Here is a 26,804-nt window from a genome sequence, read left to right as displayed (position 1 = left end):
ATGGCTTATGACGTAACAAGGATATGGTCATGTTCAAGTTTAATATACGTCGATTTCATGCAGTGCTTTATATAGTAGATATCACGAGTTACGACGTAACTCGTAATTAATTGTTAAATTTTTTGCAAATTGATTTTGCAGCAATCAAAATGTTACTAATGCAATTAAGTTTAAAGCAGGCTTATCTAAGTTTACACACTAAAAGTAAGGTTACTTAAGAATTTTCGTACTAAACATACTGTAAAGTAAATTCAAAATTTACTTAACAAACTATTTTACTTTTTTGATTGAGAATGAACTTATATTATTTGTAATGATATAAGCTAATTTGTTTGATGGATTAATTCATTTAATAATTTTTAGATAAAATAATGAAACACCGCTTTGAAAGCAAAGAGATAATTTTATCCGATTAATTGAATGTAAGGGTTTGAGTTGTAATAATAAATACTTATTATAGGTACTTAAAGCTATGGGATAACTGATAATACAACAATATACTTTAATGATTTTAAAACATATTAAACATTTGAAACTATTTGTTTGTGTATTCGTAAAACGTAAGTATGATTTTGCTAAATAACTTCAACATTACAAAAGCAGCCGTTAAAAATTAATTTCTAAGAACCTAACTAATTGAGCAATATCCATTTTAAGGCTAATTACTGTAATAAAACGAAGAAATTAAATTGCACTCTAATTCAACTAAAACTATCATAAAATTTAAGCACAAATCTAAATAAATAATAAACTTTATAAGTTAACGGCATTGTGCATGTAATCTTTAAAACTAATATTTACATTTTAAGATAAAGGGGTAAAAAATAAAATAAAAACACTAAGTTTCGATTAAGCCGTTAATCTGCTTCAGCTGTGAATATTATTTTCAGTTTTATTTCGAGCATCCATCAGTCTTACAGCAATTTTTAATATCGAAACGGCGCGGGTTCAACTTTGCAACCGGCAAGACAGCCAGCCGAGTCTAATTGGACCTCGATAAGTCCGCTATCAATCCCGCAAGCATCTGTCGCACACAAGAATACACACAAAAACGCGACACATAGCCGGGTAATGCTGGTAATTGAGCGCGTTGCTTATCGCAGCTGAGAGATACCGTTGCACGTACAGGTGCGCTTTCGGGTCGTGCGAAATCTCCGCCTAATCTGATGCATGGAAGGAAGCTCTTGATAGAAAAAAAAAGAAGATTTTAAGCTAAAAGCTTTTCGAAACGCGACGACAGACACAGGCTCATCGATTTTCTCGGCGCAGGTGACCTTAAAGCTCCTTTGTCAGCTTTTCAGGAACACCTGCGCCTCGAGAGCTGTCACGACTTTGTTCTGATTATGACATCACAATCCCGCCGCCTCTTTACGTAGAGCTCAGTGTTGTGTTGATCGAAAAGCGTTTGTGACGTAAGAAGGCATGACGGTCATCATTGCGCCTCAGATCAGCGATGGCTGCATAAGTATGTTCGAATATGAGGTCATAATGAAAATTTGAACAAATGAGTCATGAAACTTTCAACTTATTTGAATAGTGTAGGAGAGTTTATAAAATATATTGTTTTATACAAGTTATAATTTAAGTAAAATTTTATAGCATGATATATGGTGTGTGTCTTTGATTTTTTTTACAAAAGTAAAACACTACTTGTTAAAACAAGAAAAGAGGACAAACTATATATAAATTTTAACATGTTTTATAAATTGATATAGTATAACACATGTAAAGTTCAAGAAAGACTATTTTCGAGGAAAACAAAATGGTATATGTAAATACATCAAGAAAAGCGTATATACTATCTTGTACTTAAGCCACCGTGCCTAATTAAAATTGAGGTAACAAGTAGTAAAAATAAACTTTAAGCGAAAGCAAAAAATGATGGAAGGTTATAAAAGGGTCACCGGTATTAAAGAACTTTCTCAAATAAAACCTTTGAAGTTTAATTTTATCTCGTGTTTGTTAGACTACAGTAATTACAAGTTTGTTTGTGTTTAATTTGCACGATAGTTACACCGTAAACATTTGCGCTTGTAAAATGTCATTTCTCTGGCATTATTAATATTCACGATAAAATCGCAGCTTTTAATTTAATTGCGCCTTGCGAAGAAAAAAGACTACAAAGAGTCTTAATATCAAGTACCGAAAAAAAATGATAACAAATTTACTTCGGTTCGTCTGTTTAAAGTGTGGGAGTAGCGTCGCATTAATGTGCAAAAGTTAAAACCTCGCAACGAAGTTTACCAAATTAAGCAGTTCAAATGCGAAGTTCGCAAAATGAAAATTGAGAGCGAATTTCAAGTTGAAACAGAAAGTTGTTGCGGTCGTGTCGCCACTTCATGCTGCGTTTATTGCCTGAGCCTTGAGGTAGGCGCCTCCAACTCTAATAAAGAACAAACCAAAAGGGAAAGAGCTTGCAAGCTCGGTTGTACAAAACTCAACACAGAAATTTTGCAAACCACCAAAAACACAAAAAGCCTGTGTGTATTGCAACAGCGCAGTGGAGAGCAAGAAAAACACGACATGTTTGATTGTGACGTATGAAAGGAGGCAATTACAAACCGCAGGAAAGGCACAACGCGATGTGACGTGATGTGAAAAAATTTCAGTTGCAGCAGCAACGAGCGACCGCGATAAAAATGCATGAAAAAACTGCATGTAAAACAAACAGCGCGTTAATGACGCCTTCCAAACACATTCCACAACACAAAGGGCATCAGATATTCATTCCATCCTCTGGCGCGATGCTGAAAGCTAATATCTAATTCTGCAAAGGGACTCGCAGCGATGTGGGATTTTTAATGATGTAAGCTGTGGTTTTCGTGTCTAAGGCTTTTTGCTTTTCAAGCGACCACAAAACTTTATCAACGCTGAAATATGCAGGCTTTTTTGATATTATATGCATACAAACATGAACTATTAGTACGTTGAGGGCTAAAATAACTTCAAGCTTTAATTTAACGACAAACTTTTACAGCACTTTTAACTTTAAAAGCATTTCAGTCTTGAGACTTAATCTTTGTTATTGTTTTTATTGTAAACACAATAAAACCCTTGTTAAACGTTATAAGTGCATTAATATTTTGTTTATACTTCAACACTCGATTCAAGTTGATTAATTTCAGCAGTGCAACAATCAATGTTATATATATATTTTTAAATATTTTATTACTTTAAATTAATAAGATAAAGCGCAAAAACAGTGAACTAACATTAAAAAATTTACAATAGTTTTAAAATGATAAATTATTTCTTTCGAAATTCAACATTCAACTGCAAGCTCACGTGATAGCCGCAAAAATTCAAAATTTCAACTCAGATTATTTTAACTGGAAAATTCTAAAGCCCCCGTTTCCACACCGCTAAGTCAAAAAAGCATGTCACGGGCTAAAACCAGTGAAAAGGGGCCAGAAAGCCGCAGAAGGAGGCTGAAACAAAAAAACGAAACATTTGAACAGCAGCGCGAAATTGCCTTGGAATTCATCATCGCTCACACGCGCGAAGTTGTTTTTTGTTAAAACTGAGCTGAAAAAAAACGTCGAATAAAAGGGAAACTCATCCAGCTTGTGTGCTCGCAAAACAATTGGTCCGATTGTTGTGTGGAAATTTTCCGTTACGTCACGCGTTGGAAAGAGCGCACGTCATCAAACAATGGCAGTGTATTTGCTTGGCAGTGGTGTGGGGGGGGGGGGGGGGGGGGGGGGTTGACAAACAAGCTGTTTGGCTGATTTTCCGTTAAACTTTCGTTACGCTCTCGTTCGCTCGCCAAAAGTTTGGAATTTGCGCTTTGCGTTTTTTTTTCTGTGAGTGGAAATTGCAGGAGATTTTTTGTTGAAACTTGGTTTTGAATAAACAAGCGGTGATCATGAGACAGCTCGTCAGGTCAATCACGTACTACAAAACAAACATTTGTGTGCGGAGCAGCAACGACAAAATAATTGCACACGATAAGCTGCTGATGAGCTGAAAATCTGCAGGCAAGCAAACAACTTTTTTCAACACACATGAATTACGATGATGTTGATTCTAAAGATTACACAAAAAAATCTAATTGTTTTTGATTTCAAAACGATGAATTATGCCTACAACGATGCAACATAAATCATTTTGTAAATTGAAACAAGAGAATTAATGATTTGTGCACAACTGATGCAAAACTAGCTGATTCGATCTAAAACACGACAAACCATTCGACTTTTTTTAACGTACTTGGCGTGGAGTAGGACGGGTGGAGACACTTCTTTTTCCTCGGCGGAGGGTAGTTAAAAGTGTTCGGAGGGCGAAAACTCGACTCTTCGTCGCTCGAATCCGAGCTTCCGAGGATAAAATTAGCTGATTTTTCCTGAGCTTTACTTTGAGGGTTTGTCGAAATTTTCGACGCTTTTTCCACGCAAGACCTTTCTCTAGAGTCTAAAACATTTTTAAGTATTTAAATTTGTCTACTTTTCGGTGGTTGCGTCATTAATATAAAAAATATATATGTTTGGTTTTTTATTTGTGCGTTCGAAATAAGTATATTTAATAGTTGTGTTAAATTGAAGTGAGTGAAATCTAGACGAAAAGACACAGTACTTTTATAATATAATGATATATATGACGATCTAACTAAGTATGCAATTATTCAAAAATGCTTCTATGGCAAGCTATGTAGTTTCGTAACTAAATTTCGGCACCTTTTATTATAAACACCAGTTTTTTTTAAGATCCTTGTTTTTTACTTCACTCATTTTTTGGCATATTATATTATCAATAATGGTGATGAAAACTAAAAAATGGTTATTGCAATTATAGTGGGTGCGTCAGCTTAAAATTTGTTTGTTTTGTCTGCCTTCCGCGCAAACGCGATCAACAAAAACACAGCCAGGTATATTGATGTTCTACAAGAACAAAAAAGATAAACACAACTCGAAAACATGCACAGGCCGGCCAAGCCCTTTTCGCTAAGCAGCTTAGAGTCGGTCGCCTTTCCTCAGATGAGCGTTCAAGTTTTGTATGACGTCATAATGGCCTTTGGTGCAACGTGGGAATGTAAACAAACAAGAGCAAACACACACGTAAGCAAGCAGATGAAATATAATATAGAAGTTTTATTTTTTGGGTGGTTGTTTGTTTCTGAATTCAAATTGCTGCTGTATCGTTTTTTGTTTTCGCAATGATACCTTTGCTATTTTAGTTTCGTTTATCAAATTTAAGTTGTTGCTTTACCTTGAGAAACAGTTTAAAAACAAAAACTTACAAAAAACTGGCTGCAAAAAAGATTAATTTGTGTCATTAACATTATCTGATTGTTGTTATTTACTGTTTGTTGCAACAGTTTTATTTTGATAATTTAAAGTATTTTTTTTAAACTACAGAGATTTTTATTTATCAATTAATACACTTTACAAATACAAAATTCAAAGCAAAACATTTAGACTTCATTTGGAGCACCATTCCAAAGAAAAGTTCTGTACAAAAATGCTTTTAGCGTGTGCGTACATATAAACACAAATTATCGACGTGTTTCACAAAATCTAAGACCTTCCAAAATTGTTAGCAAAAACATCAGTCTGACAAACAACAAAATTTGTTTTCAGTTGTCACAAACTGAAAGCTGCATGAAAAATGTTTTTTTTTCACAATAAATGACATGGATTGAACTTTCCACTTATGCTGGTACGTAACAAATTGAAATTTCATTTGTGTATTTACAATTTTCATCTAAGCTCACTAGCAAAACCTAACGGTAGAATTTTGGGAAAACTAAGAAAAACTATTTAATTTAATAACATAAAACTTTTTTATAGCTTTAACGTCTTTAACGTTTTTAAGACTTAAATTATTTAGACTAAAAGATTAAAATTTCAAATAAATCAAACTAAGCGTTAAGTTTTTGAACTATTCATGCAAACACCATGTGCTTACAAACCACAATACATATACAACATATAATTAAAGCATGCTTATCAAAGTTTTTTATCAATTTCCGTTGTAATAAACAATATTGTATTGTATGCAGGTTACACATTACAGTTTAACAATAATTCTAGGTAAATATACTAACATTGAAAACTAGCAAAAAAATCTATAATTCCTATATTTCTATATATGAAGTAATTTGTAATTTGAGAAAAAGATGCGATTATTGACACAAACTTTTTTAGTTTAAACACTGTAAAAAGTTTTCATTGCTTAAATGAACAAAATAAGCACTTATTTTTAGTAACTGTTTTGCATTATATCTTTTTCTTAAGCTTAAGAAAGAACTGCACACTTTAGTTGAAAGCATTATTTTTAAATTGTTCATTATAAAATCGAATGAGTAATAAATATATCATTAACTATGGTATAAATCTGGTTCTTAAATAACTTTTACACATATTCAATTTAAAAAAAAGAAATATTCTATCTTAATTTATTTTAGTATTTAAGACAGTTTAACTTTATATCAATTAGTTTTCAATCAAGTGAATAAATGCTTAACCTTATACTACTGTAGATGTCAAATTTACAACCTGTGCATAGAATACTGCAGAAAATATAACGAAAAACAAGATAATTAAGTATGTTAAATGCTTAGATTCTATTCTTAATACAATTTAGTTATTTTATTATTAAAATTATTACAAAACTAATTTGATATTGTTAAAAAATAAAGGTTTTACATATACGATTTAATATAGATTTACTTTGTAAACATTTTCATAACTTGCAAAAGTTTTCGTGCAAAGTAAAAAAAAGTGTTTACTTAATTTGTGATAAACTTGCAAAATGTTTTTTTTTTTCTTAAGTATTTTTTGCAAAGTAAAGTTTCTTTATAGATTGATAATGTTTAATCAAAAATATCAAAGTTTTTATAAAATTTGTAATATGTGGTAAGTACTACACCTAACGGATCTTTTTTAAATTATTAAAACTGTAATTCATTAAAAAAAACTTTATAGAAATTATTAGTTTATCAGCATACCTAAGTTTAAAACGCAATTTAGATAACTACTTTAAATCTAAGTCTTAAGTATTAATTAAAATATATGTTACAAACAAATATTTACTAAAGTAAAAGCTAAACTTGTAGTTTACTAGTAGTGTGCATCAGGGGCGTGTCTAGACTTTTTTCAAAAGGGGTTCACAATTTTTTTTGTTCTTTATTTCCCGCTTTAGTACGTATTTCTTAGGTATGCACTACCAGTTAAATGCGCAATTTTTAGCGGAAAAACTCTGTGTTTAAATTTTTTTTTTAGCTTAAAAAAAAAAAAAACATAGTAATGGAAATGGTAAAGTAGTAATGGAAAAATATTATATATTTTTATTTATTATACTGTATTAAATTTAGATAAATTAAAATTAAAAAGCCGGAAAAATATTTATTTATAATAAAAACATTTTTTCAAGTACTTTAATCTATAATAATTGAGGTTTCACTAAAAAAATGGGTAATACCTAGAATGATGTCGCACCAATATTAAGCTGAAATTATATTAAACTCAATGTTGTTACCCTACCATAATTATAGGCTTAAAAAATATGTTTTATAAATACATAAATAAAAGTTATTTATCATAAACCAATAAAACTTGTATATTTAATTTCTTTTATTTTTAAAATAAAGCAAATGATACAATAACTTATAAACATTCCTATACTGTAAAACAAAATCAATTAACTATTTTAGTTTAAAACAAATGAATTTAATTCTAACTATGTATTTATATAGCATGCTTAATACGAAGAACAATTTTAGATCAATCATATAAGGCTTAAAATATTGAATTTAAGCCTAAAATTATGGTTCAAAAAGATATTAAACACAACATAATTTCAGCTTGATATTGGTGCGACATCATTCCAAATAATTACCAAAAAATGTTTAGACTATTACAACTAAATTAAAATATCTTTAAAATATAATTAAATGTTTGCCTGATGGTGCAGGAATTCTAATAATGATTTTGTAGTCTCTCTGAGTTAAAAATTTCAATAAATCAAGAACCAACTTTGTGGCCAACAGATATACAAAAATAAAACAACTTAAATATAAAAATATAAATTTTAAAGTACAAAAGCTTTACACAACATTATTATATACAACCAACTTGGTAAAATAAAACTTTAGTGATTATATTGAACATTTTTTAAGTAAAATTGTACTTACTAGTTCAAAAACAATACTGTATCAAAAGTTAGTTATACTAAGTAACAAGTTATAGTGGGAACTAAAAGCATCTTAGTAAAAAGTTTCCTAGAAAAAAAATGCTACTTTAAAACTTTTACCTATTATGACGTTACAATTAAAATTTTATTTGAAATCTATTTCAGCTGGGCAAAAAGGAGCATATTTTGTTAAGGAAACTTTTTTATCTTTCAGTGTCATAAATTCAACATTCATTTTTCAAAGTTTATCAAATAACCAAAACAAAGTCAACAAACAACGTGTTTAGTGATATTCTAGGAATCTTTTTTTTCCTTTTCCTTTTCTTTTTTTTTTCATGGGGTTCACAGGAAACAGGAAACCAGTCAAAACACGCCTCTGGTGTGCAAACAAGATAATAATATTTTACACAATTTATTCGGTGCACTTAAAATTTAGTCACCCTAATAGTTAGAAGTTATTTTAGTTATTATAAAAAATTGTTTGAACCCAAAAAGTAGTAAACTATTTAAGTAAAACATTTGAAACCGTTATTTTTTAATAATTAGGCGTTAAAAAAAAGACAAGTCATTATAACAAAATTTCATATACATAACTATATATTGAAAAATACCAAACCTCAGATAAAGCAACAACGCCAGTAGTTACAGCACAAATCAGTGATAAGAAAGATATAACTTTTTTTTGTACTGCTTGCCAACATATCAATAAAAATTACATAACATCATTGACACCACACTTTTATACAACAACGAAAGTCAACTTTATACATGCTAAATTTTAATTTTTTATTTATACTTATTTAAAGAGGACTTTGGTGTTTTTAAGTCATAAAATATCAGTATAAAATTTATTTCTAGCTCATATAAATCTATTAAATTTAGTGTATATGTATTTTACAAACGCTTATTACTCAGAAAAACATAACTCACTTAGTAGAATTCAAATAACAATTAAAATATGTGTTTGGATTAATTAGTTTTTTGTTAATTATAATAAATTTCAATTTAACATACTTACCACTGACAGATACGGTTTTACCAGCCAAAGAAATCATCAAGTTGCAAGCTAGCTGGGCATCATTTGAGATCAGCTTGTACTCTACATCATCTTTCCTCCTTTCATCACTGCATTCTAACTTGATCAAATCGAAGTTTAAAGTTTGAGCGTCTGTAGAAAGCATATTTTGAAAGATCAACAACAAAAAATATCAATGCAAACGTGTTGAATATTTATGCATAAGTTGTATGAACATCAAAGTGATTTTATTAGTTTTATTAGAATTGTAGTTAGATTAAAAATCTTGTTTGAAGGTTATTAGCTTACTTTTTAAACACTGATATGACATACTTTTTAGACACTGTTATGTAAGTTAATTTAAATATACACAATTATGATTCCTTGAGAATAAATTTATACCAAGTTAGAAAAATATATAAATCTGTAAAGAATTATGTGTAACTAAAAACAAAATTACTAAAATACTACTAAAATAAAACATTTAAATTAAATTGCTCAGAAGTATATAGTACACAAAATCAATAATCAAAACAAATTTTTGAGATATCCCACTGACTAAGAAACTATATAAATATATGATTTATGTCGAGACGTCGTAATACTCTTTAATCCAGATCAAATTTAAAGTATTATAGACAACTACACTGAATAATGTGGCTTTTTAAGACTACTTTTGAGCACAATCAACTTATCAATTCGTAATAAACAAAACAATTAGTTAGACAGCAGTAGTCTTGTAGCAGTGGCCTTTTATCAGAAACCGCAGCTTAGCGCAACGTGGCCTCGTGTGATTGTTATGACGTCATAACACAAGGCATTTGCTAGTCGTGACGTAGTAAGAACAAAGTTTTGAAAACCTAATTAAGTTGTTGTATATTAAAAAGTATAGAAATAAAGATGGATTAATAAGATAAAGACAGTTTCTTAACAAACAAATATGATGATTAATCGAAATATTCCAAAACTTACTATTTTAATTGATTTAGACGAAATTATTTAATTTAGAATATTTATTTAAGAAAGAAATTTAATAAAAAAATCAGCATGAGATAAGTTTAGATGTACAAAATAGCTTAAACAACAGTATTTCTTTTTTAAAAGTCTGATTTTTAAAATACTTAATTGAACTTAGCTTAAAAGCTAAGCTAATATTGTTACACTGGAATATATCTAAAACAAGAACTTAGAAAATTTAATTATTGTAATTTATCATTACTTTAAATTAAACTGAGTACCCAAAAAAAGTGATCAAACTAATAAGATTGTCTTTTTTTAACTATATTACCTAATAACAATCATAAGTACATATTGTATATTTTTAATAAAAACTAAACAGACTTTTAAAGTTTTTGACAGAGATTAATTTAAATATAAAACTTATAAACCATAATAGGATTTAATGTTTTTAAATTAAACAGGAAAAAAACATTAATGTTGCTAAAATGAATATTAAACAATACATTATTTAAATACAAAGTTTTTATTATTTTGAAGGCAAATTAAAATATTACAATTTAGGAAATGTATAAACAGAATTATACCAATTTACACAAACTATACAAACTAAAAAACAAACACTTAAGGTTTAATAAATAATGTAACTAGAAAATATTTTACTGTATAACAAAACTCAGCTGTGCTTAAAATAATTGAATTAGGTTAATATAGTTTCAAATAGTTTTTAAATACTTAACACTTTTACATTTTTAGTTCTAAGATATTTTAGTATAGGCTTATAATATAGATAACGTTATTAGGTAATTGTTAAAAATTTTGAGAAATTTTAGTCTTAATAAAATGGAAAAAGAAAGTTTCACATTAGATATACGCATTAATTTCAAACAATAAACTCCTACTAAAGAATGTGTATTATTAATGGAATAAAATATTACGAGGTATTTATAGAACAAGAATTTTGAACAAGTTTGATGAAGTTTTGTTGAAAATGGTCTGATAAGAAACATTTTTAATAACTTACTGCTTATCAGCTTTCTATTTCACAAGATAAATCAACTTAATTTAGTAAGCCTCAACTTAAAAATTCTGACAGATGAAAAAGTAGTATTAGTTTACTTATTCAAGTTAGAACGGAATCCTAACCCTAAAAACTTCAACAACTATACTACAGCTTCATTTCAAAGTAATACTCATGTGTTTTGGCAAAAATAACAATTTGCATATTTTACCCTAATGTTTACTTGACCATAGTTTAAATAAACGATGTGCATAAAAACGTCTACGTAAACTACAAACGCTTCAGTTTCTGCTAACCTTGATGCTCGAATGAGGCACGGTGGTTGGAGCATTTAGTTTGAGGCGACAGGGCGGTGACACTCGATTGGTCGATTTGCAATGCGGTCACAGTTGAGTTGTCGCCGGAAAATTTCAAGGCAGACACGAGATGCTGTTTGGCGTTGAACGCGTCTGATATGGCAAGGCACGCTTGTGAGGTTTCAATTGGCAGTTCGCTGCAGTCAACTGCACGTTGAGCTTTTGAAAAAAAATAGTTTGAAGGACTTATGATTCATAAAAAAATAATATTTTTGTAGACGTACTTTAAAACTGAACTTTACGTTATGAGCTTATAAGCTTGAGTAGCAGCTAAAACAATACTCTCAATGTTTAACAACAAGTGTATTACAAATACTTACACCTACGTTGTTGTTCTAGCCTAAGATGATTAAAAAAGATCTCTTCAAGATAAACATAACTATACTTCAAAATTGTTAAATGTAATAACTTTATTGAAAAACATTTTAAATCATTGAATAAGTCTTTTTAAACATTTTAAAGTGTATATTTTTAGCATATGTCTTGGTAAAAATTTGAAATATGTAATAACAAAAAGTTGTATTGAAATAAAAGTACTTTATAAAGAATTTAAACCCTAAATACGTTAATAAACTAACTATTCAACGTGTTTAAAATATTTTTCAAGTAATTACGTTAAATTAATAAAATTGTATATAATTATTGTAAAATAAATCAACTTATTTTTTTATAATTTGATGTAGTTTAAAAGCGAAAACATTTCTAATAAGTTTAAAAAAAGTTACTATAGTTATAAAAAGATAAAATTGATAACTTTTAAAATAAAACAACAAGCTTATATAATTTTTCTCAAAAAAGGCTTAAAATTGTAAATTTACAATTGTTTTAAACTATTATACAGCAACAAAAGTGGTAGACTATATGAGAGTTATTTAAAGATCAAGGATCTTATTAGCTTTAACTTGTTTTTAAACATAAACTTAGTGTATTTAACAAACTTTTAAATACTAACAACATTTTGATAAATATATATTATCATACTATTAAGAAATTAAGATTTTAAATGTTATTATCTCGTAAACTAGAGACGACAGAACTGCTTTCGAAACTAGTACTTATTTATTTTCATAGTATAAGAATTTACATGCATTACGTTGAATAAACAATATATTAAAGTAAGTTACGGAAGAGTATATATATAGTTTTTAGCTTTACTTTTTTTTAATTTTTTGTAAACAATTAGTTCATGGCCTTTTAGGAAAGGCATGAAATATAATAACTTACTTTAAGTATGATTAAAAATGTCAAACTAAATAAGTAAAAACTCTAGGAAAAGTAATATTTAGAACATATAAAAGTTTTTATATTAACGTTAATTTAATAGATATTTTAAATACATAGACAACAATTGATATATAAGCAAAATGCGTGAAAAAATTATTTATTATATAACCAATGTTAAATTCACTGCTTTTAATGGGCTTAAGTTTTAGTCATGAGAAATTTTCATTGCTTTGAGCTAGCATCAAGTTCAAACAAGTTAATTACAAGTCGTTAAATTACATTCAAAATCTCAGTTTTCCATTGGTCAGCATATACAAGTCGTACTGAAACTAATTGGATAATCACATGTTAAACTTGACCACCACAAGTTTAATTTAATTAGTGGTAGCATTTTATTTAGACTATTAATATAGAGTTTTTTAAAGATTAAACACAGTTCTTATAGATTAAATACAATCTTAGGCATTTAACCAAACTGCTTTGTTAATTAACTTTTAACTTAAAAGGTTTCATTTAAAGAATTTTTAATTGTTGACTTTATAGTTTACATGGAAAATTTTAGTTTGTATACTTTTTAAAATACAGAGAACTCTTATATATTTAATGATTAACCCTTAAAATTATTTGTTACAAAACATTAACAAAAAAATTAAGCATATTAAAACAACACAGTTTACTGTATTAAAAAATTACTTACTCTTAAAAAAATATCAAAATGTAGTTTTTATGTATAACAATATCTTATTTTGCACTAAATTTCTTTTGATACTAAGCTGTAAGTAAACTGGTTAAATTTTCAACAAACGTACACCAACGCTTTTATTGGCAAAATACACTTAACCATGAAAACTTAGCCGAAAGTCATTACAATGCATGCATTGTTTACAGGTGAGCCTTTCTCAAAATAAATAAAACATTTCGGCAAGGCCTCCAAAGGTAAACAGCAAATTAAACTCAGATTAAGGCAACTTTAACGTCACATAATTACTCACGAGAATTGACTCGGGATGATTTTTTTTCTTCGGTTTCTACGGAAATTTCGGTTTCCACCTTGACTTTGGCTGCATTCAGATTTAATTCCGGAGAAATGTTTGTTGAAGGTTCAGGCTGTAAGGAATTACTTGTGGTAAAATATTTGTAAATTTGCTGGATAATTGTATAAATACTGAAAGGTTACTGAACAGTTAGCTAGTCATTTTTAAAGTACTTTTCAAAGAGATTTAAATATGAAAAAATAACAAAAAATAGTATATGACGCCTATCTTTGAAAAAAAATTCAAGTTTGTTAGAAATAAAATTTGCTTATAACAACAAAAATACAGAACGTATTTAAATTTCGTATTATCTATAACTAATATAGTTAAATTACATTTATTTTAAATATGTATTAGGTTTTAATATGTTTATCATAAGAAGTTGAATAAATTTAAAGTTTACAGTATTACCATGGCATAATATTTAAAAAGTTTCTAGTAAAGTAAAACTATTGTAGAAAAAGTATAGTGGAGAGAATTTAAAAAAAACCACAGTAGTGTTTTGAAAAATAAATGTTAATAGTTTATTTAGTATGACATATATTATTTGCAAATAACAATATCGACAGCGTTTTCATCAAAGTCAAGGTGAAAATATTGCGACTGTCATTAGCATATGATTAACGTTTTTATAGTAATTCATTTAATAATAATTTCAACAGCTACTATTACAACTATAAGTAAAATTTGTATATAATGTTTTCAAGTGTAATTTCAAAAATAAGACAAAGAACCGTTTTTATGGTAAAACGTTCAGAATTTATATTTAAAATACTTAAAAAAAAATGCACTCACTTAAATTTATTGAGAAAGTAATTATTTTTTACGATAAAAGCTATAGCTTTAGCAAAGTTAGACTTTGATAATTTGCTTAATTGTTTTGAAAATAGAAAATGTTAAAAGTGAACTTGGCTTTGAGGTTAAAGTTAAAACTAAAGATTAAGTAAATCTGGTAAGTATTAACTTACTCAGCTATCTTAAACTTCTTGCGTATGCATTTGCTTATTTTTTATATTCACAAAAGTTTAATATAAACGTAATGTGTTATTAAAAATTACATTGGAATGCTTTATGTGTCTCTAATATTCTAAATGTAAGCAAAATTAAAGTTTTCATAAAATAAGCTGATAGTCTTGGTAAGTTATATTTAATAAACTGTTAAGTTTTAATATCAAACAGATTTTAATTTAAAAGACTAGAAAAACAATACATAATTTTGTAAATATGAGGTAACATTTTCTTTAAAACTTAACGTATAATGTTTCCAGATTTATTCAAACAAAACTTCTACCAATACAACGATAATTGCTTTAGAAATCTTAACTAAAACAAAAGGTAATTTTAACTTCCAAAATGAATTTCTATAAAAACCATACTCAATATTCGTTTTTAAATTTTACATTCAAACTAGATAAAAACATTTAGTGCTTCAATAAAAACTGCAATTGATCGTGAAACCTCAGTGGTGTGTACGTTGTTGCAGCTTCTCAGCACGGACGCCGAATGCGTCTTCCTCAGCTGCAGGGAAGACTTGCCCATGATGATCGGCGAGGTCTGAACCTCCTGCTGCATATCTTGGTTTTGTATGAAAATTTTCTTGTTCGGCCTGCAACACAATAGTAATAAGCATTTGAAGTATTTAAAATTGAAATATTGAAATAGCAAATTTAAACAGTACTCCTTCTTTATTACTCTAACACATGTTTCTGTGTGTTACCTGTTTAATTACCTAAAAGTAACAATTAATTTATTAATTGAGTAACTAATGCTTGTCGTTTCACTTCTTTTTATTTACAATAGATTACTTGTTATTAATTTAAAATAATTGTAAAAAAAAAAATTTAATTAAAGTGCCTTACTGTTTTTTCCAAACATAAAGAATGAATTATCTAGTTTGCAGTGCAAGGTATATGACTTTTTTTTTAATGTATTAGAGCGTAATATCGTGACGTAATTATTAAATATTATTTTGAATGTTTAACGACGGTTTAATCTTATGAACCAGCAGTTCTTAAACTTTTATGTGAGCGCTTTATATTATGATTGGTTATTTTATTCTATATTTTATTTCACTATATTACAATTTAGACTCAATATTACAAACATTAAATATTTTTATAACAATCAGATTAAAATTATATATTTTATCTATTATCAACCATTAATGTACAATAATCTAGAGTATATGTTCTTAATTTTAATAAACATATATATATATAAATCCAATAGCAGATGGAAACAACCATGTTTTTAGGCTGTGCTTAAAAGAATCAACAGCCGTTATGTATGCGTTAAAAAAGGAAGGTTGTTTAAATAAGAGGAGTGAATTCATATCGTCTTGTCGACATATGAAAAAGCTCCACTTAAAATACAACAAATTTTGAAGTATTTTATGGTCACTTAACTGTTGTTTTTGTTAATTTTAATTGTTTGATTAGTTAGATGGTAGATCGATTTTTGTACTGAATATTTGTAATGTACAATGTTCAATTCTTACGTCATATTGTTTTTGTTTTTTTGTAAACTTTTGCATCTTTGTTTACCAAAGTGCTTTTTATTTTAAATTTGAACTGGCTGAAGATAAAGACAATCTTTTTTGTCTTTATGAAACATATGTTCCGGTATTTTAAAAATCGTCATATAAATAAATTATTTAAAAGCCCTTTAGGTGGGCTCAGTAGAAGGTGTTCAAGTTTGAATATTAACCTTATTTTATATATATATATATATATACGTACTCTAGCTTCTATTTTTTTACAGAGCTCCGTTGAAATGTGTTGAACTTGTTAACACACAGAAACATGTGTTAGTGTAATAAAGAAAGAAAACTATTTGATTTTTTTATTATTATATATTCCAGTGAACTTGTTTCGCTAGGATCTTTATTATCAAACTATTAACTTTAAATTTTAAATACTTATCTTTTATTTTAATGATCCCTTTTTCAAGATTTTTATAAACTTGTTGATAGCAGAAAAACATAATTAATAAATCTTAAGAACACCTAAGTAAAATAGTTTAAACGTTTTAAGAGGTTATCTTTACTTTTGAAAAAATAATCTTTAAAATATAAGTTATTTATATATAAGGAATTCATTAAGAATCTTACAATTGAATCAAAAATTATACATTTTGATTCAATTTTTAGATTCTTCTTTCTACCCTATATTCAACTCTTCCAAAATTCTAGCGCAGCAAAACAGACGTAACATAAAAAAAAACTTAAAGTTATTCAAACGCTTCTCTACAAACTGCAACCTGTGCATGGTTTTGAAGTGTATGAGCGCTTGGGTGACGGTGATGAAGGAAGACTTGCACACCATGCAGCAGTAAGCTTCAATCCTGCGGTGCTTCCTCGTGATCACGCAGTTCGGATTCGTTGTTTTCGCTGCAAGCAAGCTCAATTGTCATAAGTTTTTAAGGCAAAATTCTAGCGTGAAACTTGATGCGATTTATAAATATAAAATTTTAGAACTTTGTGGTATGAATTTTAAATATTTGTAACTTTTTTCTTAGCGCCACAATTTATTTGATTCATTTAAAAAAACAAAAATTTAAACCACAATTTTTTTTTTTTGATAAAGTTATAAGAAGTCAACACTTTAAAGTAATGTACATGCTTATTGTCCAGTTCGTTTTTGAAGTTTAGAACTTAAAATTTTAAACTAACAGTAAGTAATAAAAAACAGTTTGAGAAATGTTTAACTTTAATCTATCAGTACTCTAATTAATTTATAAAATATATTTACATGTGTTATACAAAATCTTTATTTAAGTGTAAAATTTATTATTGTTAGGATCTTTTTTAATCAATACGTAAGGCTTTTATAGCTTTTTTATTTCAAATTTTTTATCTAATAACATAAAGTTTTCAAAATGTAGACTTTTAATGAGCTTTTAAAACTCTGAAAAAGTCGATAATGAAAACTTGCCTTTTATACATCTTAGTAGAATTATTTTACTAAACTGACCATAAAAAATTTAATTTAGTTTGGATGTTGTTTTAACTATGTATTATACTTTGTAATTTAATACTTATTATAAAAGCTTTTGTAGCTTATGTAACCAACTGTAACTTTTGTAAAAAATGCAAGGATCTTAATAAGTTAGTAACAATTAACAAATATAATCATTACTGCTAAAGATTCAGTAAGATTAGCTTAACAAAGTTGTTTATACAATGTGATTATTGTAGTAGCTTTCTAACACTTGAAATATGTCATTATTAATAAACAATATTTAAAAAGTAGACATAAATCAAACTACGTTTTTGTCCGGTTTTATTCACTATACACTCAACACATCCATTGCTTTGTGACACAAACCAGTAATAGTCCACTTTGTTTCTGTTTTTTATAACACTATATGACAATATACTTAACAAAATAAAACTTGAAAAACAAGTTTTTGAAAAGTTTAAAAATATGAATTTGAATAAAAATGATTGTATTTAACTATAAAAGCTTAAACCATTTTATTTGTTTAAATTACAGCAGTTTTATATAAAGTTATAAAAAACTTTGAACGTAAAAATGATATAGATTTTATATAGCTTCGTAACTTTTTATTTAATATTTTACTTTTCTTTTTAATTATATCTAAATTTAAGCAAGTCAACTAACAACTTATTTGTTTATTAGAAATAAACTGTGCAATAAAATGTAAATATTTTAATTAATATTTACAGTATAAACTTCATAAAACTCTATTTTCTTTTATTAAAATAGAAGGAAAACACAATTAAGCAAAATAAATTACACTCTAAAACGGTTATTTCAAGATTCAAAAAGGCATTTCTTGTCTAGATCTTTAAGATTTATAATCCTGCCATGACCTCTGACAACTTTAAACTAGACAGAACAAAAACTAACAAAACATCCAGATTAGGTTCATTTGAACTTGATATAATACAGTCAGGTCCAAATGCAATGGTGTTGTAAATTTCAAAGTTCTTGAGATGTTTGCCTACATCATTATTTCCCACTTCCATTTAAGCACTAATAATATTTATTATAAGCCAACTGGAACTAGCAATGTTTACTTAATTTTGAACTAGTTTAAAAAAGCATTGAAAAAAATCTACAACAGTACACTTAAAAACTCAACTATTTTTTTCAAATGGTGATCTTTGCAAAAATAGACTGTTCAAAAATATGGAGACATTAATTTAGATCATTTTAGTTTGTTTGGGTAAAAACACTTTTCAAGTATTCAACAAAATACTGTACAAATATATTTTGCTTCTAAGTTTTTCAATTTATAATACATAAAGACTTAAAACACTTAAAAAAGACCTTGAATCATCAAAGCTTTCTGTAAATTTCAAAAGAGTTTAAAGAACAAAAAATAACAATGTATAGTAACATAGAATACTAAATTCTATTAAACTTTCTATGTAAAAAGCTTTCATTACCAAAGTTTAGTTAAGTTTTTAAAAAACTTTACATTTTAAATCAATAAATGAAACGAAATAGAATAAAGTAAGAACCTAACAACTTTGCGACTGTTTATGTGTATGTATATAAATCAAGGCGAACAAAAGAAAATCAGGTATACATTAACTTTTTTATAAAAGTTTAATCACTTTCGAAGGTTAAAAAAGACGTTTAAATTCCACAATATTTCATGACTTTGTATACGTTTTACAATTTTTCCAGAAATTTTTATTTCTTATGATTTTTTATCAAACTTAATAACACTTCTGAACTTTATGTTTGGCCTTTTACAATATTCTAAAACAGACAATTAAAACATCTATTATAATTCATATAGTAAAAAATTTAAAATAATGATTATATAATAAATTCTAAGCTTTTTAAGGCTAACTAAAAAATGTTAAGAGTTCTAACCGAATTCGTTAACTACGTTTTTAAAGTGCTGGTTACTAGACTTAAAAAAAAAACTAGTTAACTTTGTGTTGATTTAAAATTAAAACAGTTTATTAAGACTTTACTTGTAAGAAGTAAGATTCTTGCAAATTAATATTATAAATTGATACGACTAAAATTTTAAAGATGAAAGAATACATTTTTGTTACTAAACTATACTTTTACAACAACTTGTGATAAAATATATTAGAATAAAATGTACAATTTTCAACAAAAAATACGTTTATTAAGCACAGACCCGACACGTCATTTATTTTACAAACTTTTGTATCTTTTTTAAACAATTCTTAACCTTTTAATTAACAGCTAAAAATACGTTAACTTAAAAGACAAATTTTATTAAAAGTTTTATAAAGTAACTTTAAACAGAAATATTAAGGTTAAATTAAGAACTGGCATTGGTAAAAAAGAAACAATTTTAAATAATTAAAACAAATACAATAAAATACTTTTAATATAATCAAGCATTAGTGCTATATAATTAATTTATTTATTTTTATTATAATAAATAGTAATTTATCAACTATAACGAAACTTTAAAACTATTAATTGTAAAAAAATTGCTCCAAATAAACATTCGAATAAAAAACATTTAAAATTTTTAATAGCTTTAACTTTATAAAAGACTAAGTAAATATAGAAAGATTTACTAATATTTTAAGTTCTAAAACTAGCACTAAATGTTTGATAGTTTATTTTCTCATTTTCTACAGCCACTAATATTATAACAATAACAAAACTAGTTGAACAACATTGACTTTAGAAATAAATGTCTAAAATTTTTTAGTGCTTTGATTTTTGTTATATTAAAACAATAGTAAAACACGTATTGCATATACACTTTATCTATTTTCAAATAGTAAAACTATTTGAAAAGGTCAACTTTATTCAAAAACTATAAGTCTTTGCGAACATAGTAACTTTTAAAATTGTAAAGTATAAATTAAAATAGCTAGTATAAAAGAGCTAAATATTAATGTTAGTTTGCTTTTTGTCCAAAAAAGCATACAAAAGATTCGTGTTTCTACTCTAGTGAAATTTATAATTATTAGTTCAAGTTTAACAATATTTAAACTTCATACAAATAAATATTAACCGAATATGAATCAAAATTTTATTTTAAAACACAGTACATTAGAACTATATTTTGTAGAAAAAACAAAAAACAATGTAAGTTTTAGAAGTGGTACATTCTACACAGGTCTGGGTATTAAATAACACAAGACATCTTGGTCTAGATCTTAAACATGATTTGTTTACAATTTATAAAAATATATAAGCAATAAAACATTCTTTACAACATTCACGCATCTTTTAGAAACATATATGCATTAACAAAGTGCATTACTAAATTAAAGAAATCACAATTATACTTGTCATTTTTATATACATTCTAAAGGTGAGCTTAAGAAAAATTTTATTTAGTTTCAAGTTTTATGAAATTTTGCTCTATTAAACTTAATACAGCCCAACTATTAGACTAGTAAGTTTTACTATAAATCTTAGTCTTTGGAAACGTATTATAGGTTCAGTTCTTATCTAGTGAAAACAAATATTATTTGTATTTATGTTAATATATAAGTAATTCAGAGGGGACAGTTATCTTTACAAGAATTAACATTACTTTAATGCATTCCATATTTATTCAATAAACTTTTACTAAACGCTATCATGTAACTAAATACAAAATACACATTTATTACAGGATTGCCACTCTTTGAGTCAAAAAAACTAAACTGAGTGACCTTAAACTATCTTGAATTTTAGTTTATCTTTAAAAATTACATTGCCACTGGCCCAAACTACTGATACCTCATGTTCAATTTAATTTTAAATAATAAAAAGAAAAGTATATTAATAAAATATCAATCATTTTCATCAACTTACAAATAAAACTTAAATAATTATAATCTATATTTTTTACAGTCAACTTTGTACACAATTTGCTTTATGATAATTTACTGTGCATAGCTTTTAAAAGCATTAAAAACAACAGATTTTATTTAATGTTGTAAAATTACACTTTGTTTTAAATCTTATCTGTTTAAATTATGTTCATAAACAGTTATTTCAATATTTAAATAAAACTTAAAATGCTATATCAAAATAGGCTTCTAACAAATAATTGAACCCATTACTATAAACCAGACAAAAACTAGATGCTAGAACTGAATTTAATTAAAAAATAAAGTCTACTCAATATTTTGAAATCTTAACTTAAGCTAGCCTAAGTTTATGAAAAACATTTAAATAGTTTTAAAAATGAACAAAACTGTTTTATCTTACCTAGGTTGACATTATTTTTTTTTTAAATAGCCTGAAAGTGTGACAACCCTAAATAATGCTTTTTAGTTTTAGATGCTTAATTTAAAGGATTTTGTTTTAAAAAGGTTTTGAAACTGATCAGAAAAGTCTACTAAAATGATTGTAAAATATTATTTTGTAGTACTTTGTAGTACTTTACTTTTTATTTTTGTATGAACAATTAATTATTATATTGTGATAAAAATATACCCGCAGTATTTTAAACTACTTGAAATGTTTTTGGGTTTTGTTTCTAAATATGCAGTTGTGCTAGATCTGGAATTTATAACAGATTTAAACATTTATGTAAATAACTATAAATAAGTATCAATGTATTTAAGCCATTTAAGGTAGTTAATGTTGCCCTGCATCCCTTATGACACTATCACACTTTGCCACAGCTATACAGACAACTAACTTTCAAATGTATTTTCCTATATGCTTATATTTTAATTACTACTTGAAGCAAGTTTGCTTTTGTTATGTTTGTGTTATGTTAATAATTATTATATACTTAAAAATAAAATTCTAATTTATTGATATCAAACTAATTACAAACAGTATTGTAAATCAAATAAGTATATAAATAAATTTCAAGTAACTAACTTCTAAAAAAGTATCTACTTTAGACTACTGATCTGGAAAAAAATTAGAAACTTTCTTTATGTATTAGACACTTTTAAATAAAGCTACACTTTTTCATGAACAAAACTAAAAAATATAAAACTAATTATTGTATAGTTTATTTTTCAAGTTAACAACATAAATGCTAAACCTCAGTATAAAGAACTCAGCTTTAAGCATTAAGGCTTCTAAATCATTTACTTTTTTAACAACTAATTTATTTAAAAAAATATTATTTTAGTAATAAAAAAAACATTAAGTTTTGAACATTTATTAGACTAAGGTACCATTAAGAATACTTTGTTAATACAAAAATCTAGCATTTGTCATAAAAAGTGTTGTGTTCAAAACTAGAAGCATAACATTAGGCAACAAAGTACTTAAAATAAAGTGATAATAACTTTATATTCAAAAAAATACTTACAAGTTTTCTTAACAAAGACTAAGCAAATATAATGTTCTCATATTTATTGTCTATAACTTGGACTTTCCTCCTGATATGGTGCAAGAAAAGTTTTCTCTCCTACACTCTGAAGAAAAACATCATTACTTTTATTCACTCGAACTTCAGTAACAGTGGCATCACCAATATCAAATCTTCCATAGTTATGGTCTATGTTCATCTGCATCAATCTTGTTACAACAAATTTGACAAAGTTTTTAGGACAAATATAAATCTCACACCAATGGTTCTTATCTCCTTCTTTTTCACGTTGATTATCTAAGTAAAATACTTCTCCGAAGCCAAACTCCATTTTATCCAGACCATAATCTTGGTCTTCTACAACAGTCCCAGGTTTAACTGTAGAAACTGGCATTAAGTTAGGTGTGAACATGTTCTCCAAATTTTGTCTAAACATTCTAGGTGGTAAGCGTCTCATGGCTCCTTGAAAAAGATGAGGTGCCCCTGTATGCCCATGTGGCCCTGGTTGTTTAATTCCAATCAAGAAATTTGTCAACCTTTCATAAAACTTTTTAAACAAATCAGTGTTTTTAAATTTTTGACATTTATGGTCGTCAGATATGGAAAACTTAAAATTGTGAGATTCAATATGATTGTCAATAATATTATCAATTATATAGTTAAGCAACTTAGTAGTTTGTTGTTTACCACGGTATGTAAAACTACTGTATGGATCTGTTTCAGGTGGAGTAATAAAGTAATAACGACAGTATCCATGCTCCATCTTAGATAAGTTCCAGTTTTCATCCCATTGACTTTTATTGCGTTGAAACAGACTACCAACAACTTCGTAGTTATCTCTAACTAACTCAAATAATTGAGCTGGAGGTGCATCACCTGTTCCATCTGAACAATGAGCTGGCTTTAAAAACTTTTTACTGTTAGCAAGTAGCCCACTTACTAGTGCTGCTCTAAACATAATTGAACCTATTAACTGTCCAAACTACTCACTACAAATGAACACTATACTGCAAAACTTTAAAAACTTATTTTGTTTAAGAAAAACTGTCTGAAATTAGTGTTATATTAATACTCTACATGTAATATATTCTTAAAGAAACTAATAAGCTAAAAATTATGTATAATACTCAAAATATGTAGTTTAACTATTTCAAAAAATAATACTTTTTCATCTATTTTGATAATAAAGATGTTTAATTAAACTTCATTATCATAAATCAGAAACAAAAAAAAACTTTATTTAGTAAAGAACAAAAATTTTTAGCTAACTGTGACTAAGCTATAAAAAAAAGTCATATTTTTTACCCAGGTCATTGTTTAGTTTGATAAAAAGTTTTTTAAACAAAACTTAATAAATTCAAACTATTGAATATCAATTTAGCTTTTGTTGTATATATGAAACCATAAAATATAGCTTTAATCATTACCTTTAGCAACTTTTTACACTTTTAAACAACTAAAAATTGCTTTATAAAACTAAGGCTAATTATGCATGCCATCATAATTCAAATAGGCTCTAGCTCCAATTAAGTTTACAAAAGGCTTGTTATTAGAAGACACACGAATTTCAGTTACAGAGGCATCTCCAACGTCAAAATTTCCAACATGACTAATGTTAACATTAACTTGCATTAATCTTTTTACTACATAACCCACTAAAAACTTTGGGCAAATAAATATCTTATTCCAAGGTGTTTGACCTCTTTCTCTGTCAGAAAAAAACATCATTTTTCTAAAAGCATATTCCATATGTGTTTTGTCGTACAGAGTTATCCACTCAGCAGTCTCATGATCAGAATTGTGGTTGGGTTGAGCTTTTAAAATTAATTGACAATTCAAACTTTGAATAAAAACATTTTTAGAAGGGCCCTGTTTGCTTTTCATTACTTTTTCTACTACTTTCTCATATAAATTTTTAAAATAACAAGTATTTATGTATTGCTGGCACTGTTTATCATCTGAAACACAAAACAATGTATTATATAAACTATTGTAACCTATTCCATTTTGTAACATATCTGTTAGTTTTTGAGCTTGTTTTTCTCCACAAACACTCATTATCCCAAAATCATTGCAGTGGGGTGGAGTAATGAGGTAAATATTAGAATAACCATGCTTTTTACCACTCTTTATGTTCCAACTTTTATCCCAACCTATCAATTGTTTTTGATTGTGACATTCATTTCTTTCAGGATTTGGTTGAACAGGAACAACAGTAAACAAACTTGAGCTAATTTCACAGGCTTTAGGTTCAGGTTTATCACAATGTGGGTCTTCATATTTGACAATTAAGTTTGCATTCTGTAACTCTTGTTTTCCATGCACTATATGACTGACCTTTATTTTCAAACAACTTGCAGTACTTACAACTACTCCAAGGTATTTAAGCATAACATAAACTTTAAATCTGTGCTATAGTTAAATTACCATTAAGTTTTTCTAATTAGTATTAAAAAAATTTAAAAATAGCTTTAGACCAGTAGTACTCATATATTTCTAAAGTTTTGCAAAGTGATAAAGAAAAAAATTTTTGAGCTCTAAAGGATGAGTTTATAAACTGCAGCCCACAGGACAAATGAGACCTCAAAGCCCTAAAAGCAAAAATCTGCAGTTGGCAAGGTACTTTCGAGCTAAAAGTTGTTTTTATAAAACAATAAAAGGAAAAGTTTTTGTGGTAAAACTACAGCTAAGCTCATAATTTAAAATTATTTTCAACTAGTGCTCTTTTATTGCTTAATTAAGACATTTTAGATTTAATATAGTATTTTTTAAACGATCATTAAAATTATTTTTAAGTAAATGCAGCCAAGAAGATTATTTTATAAAATGTGGCCAACAAAAATAAAATCAAGTTAATTGGTCTGTGGCTTACAAACAGCTGACAAAACTCTACTCAAAGGTGTATATAAATATACAGTTTATTATTTTTATTACCTTAGAAACATTAAAAAAGCATCTTGTGTAAAGTTTTAGCTGATTTGAAATAGTTTTTAGGAAAGCACATCTTGATTTTCTAAAAAAAAGGTCAAAAAAATAATTCTGTGCTACAACTTAATGACAAGATATCACAAAAAAAATTTACTTAGTACTTAAGGGCATAGGTGAAGGGTAAATCACTTTTTTCACAATTTGATACTATTTTTTAGAGTTTTAACTAACCTACAAGATGCTTTTTACAGATTAAAAAATTTCAAATTAGTTTTTGAGTTATAGCTTGTCAAAGGCAGAGGCAAAAACAGGTTCCTTATGGGAGGTGCAAACTAAAACCGCAAAAAAAAGACTACTTCACTAAAAATCTATCTCAATTAGCTAAAAACATAAGAAATTTTTTTTGCTAAAAATAAAACAAATTTTAACTTTTTGAAATACTAATTAAAAGAATTTTCAACTTTTATTTTGTTACAGACTAGTTTAAGTTTTAAATAAAAGTCATAAATACATTTATTTAATCCATTCAATAGATAATTAGCATATTTTTATCATTAATCACTTCTAATTGAAATATATTTGAAGGCTATATTAAGAAAATTCATTAAGTTTATTGTGTTTTTGTTGAATGTTCATTAAGATACCTAACTATTTGTTGCATTAAATATAATAGTTTTATAAAACAAATTTTACATTTAACAAAGAGGAACTTAGTTTTTATAAATTAAGTCTGACTTATGGATAAGAAATTAAAACAAACCAAGATCTATTTCAATAGGTAAAAAAAAACTTCAAGATGTATGAAATATTTTACAGAGTCTTAGAATCTTTCTATTCTTTTATTACATCACACATTGACATCACAGCATTTAATCATATCCCAGGGCAACAACAGTTTT

The 26,804-nt window shown here is 27.0% G+C and overlaps 1 protein-coding gene across 5 annotated transcripts in view; it reads right to left on the bottom strand.

The window, feature by feature from the left end:
• Nucleotides 1-26,804, bottom strand: part of LOC145830248 (uncharacterized) — a 48,072-nt gene extending 21,268 nt beyond the window's left edge. For 4 of the 5 annotated variants that reach the window (XM_082938185.1, XM_082938186.1, XM_082938187.1 and 1 more), the window contains exons 1-9: nucleotides 26,666-26,804; nucleotides 18,609-18,734; nucleotides 18,004-18,083; nucleotides 16,996-17,125; nucleotides 15,196-15,343; nucleotides 13,696-13,810; nucleotides 11,420-11,638; nucleotides 9,149-9,298; nucleotides 4,210-4,410 (exon numbers count right to left, since the gene is read on the bottom strand). In XM_082938185.1, coding sequence (XP_082794311.1) covers nucleotides 4,210-4,410; nucleotides 9,149-9,298; nucleotides 11,420-11,638; nucleotides 13,696-13,810; nucleotides 15,196-15,343; nucleotides 16,996-17,125; nucleotides 18,004-18,083; nucleotides 18,609-18,727 — 1,162 coding nt within the window. In that variant the 5' untranslated portion in view covers nucleotides 18,728-18,734; nucleotides 26,666-26,804. The remainder of the gene's footprint in view (nucleotides 1-4,209; nucleotides 4,411-9,148; nucleotides 9,299-11,419; nucleotides 11,639-13,695; nucleotides 13,811-15,195; nucleotides 15,344-16,995; nucleotides 17,126-18,003; nucleotides 18,084-18,608; nucleotides 18,735-26,665) is intronic. The other variant, XM_082938189.1, reaches the window with a different exon arrangement.

This window comes from Thalia democratica, chromosome 2 (genome assembly GCF_965202585.1).
Source record: "Thalia democratica chromosome 2, ktThaDemo2.hap1.1, whole genome shotgun sequence".
Classification (NCBI taxonomy): domain Eukaryota; kingdom Metazoa; phylum Chordata; class Thaliacea; order Salpida; family Salpidae; genus Thalia; species Thalia democratica.
This window is presented reverse-complemented; position numbering and strand designations above follow the sequence as displayed.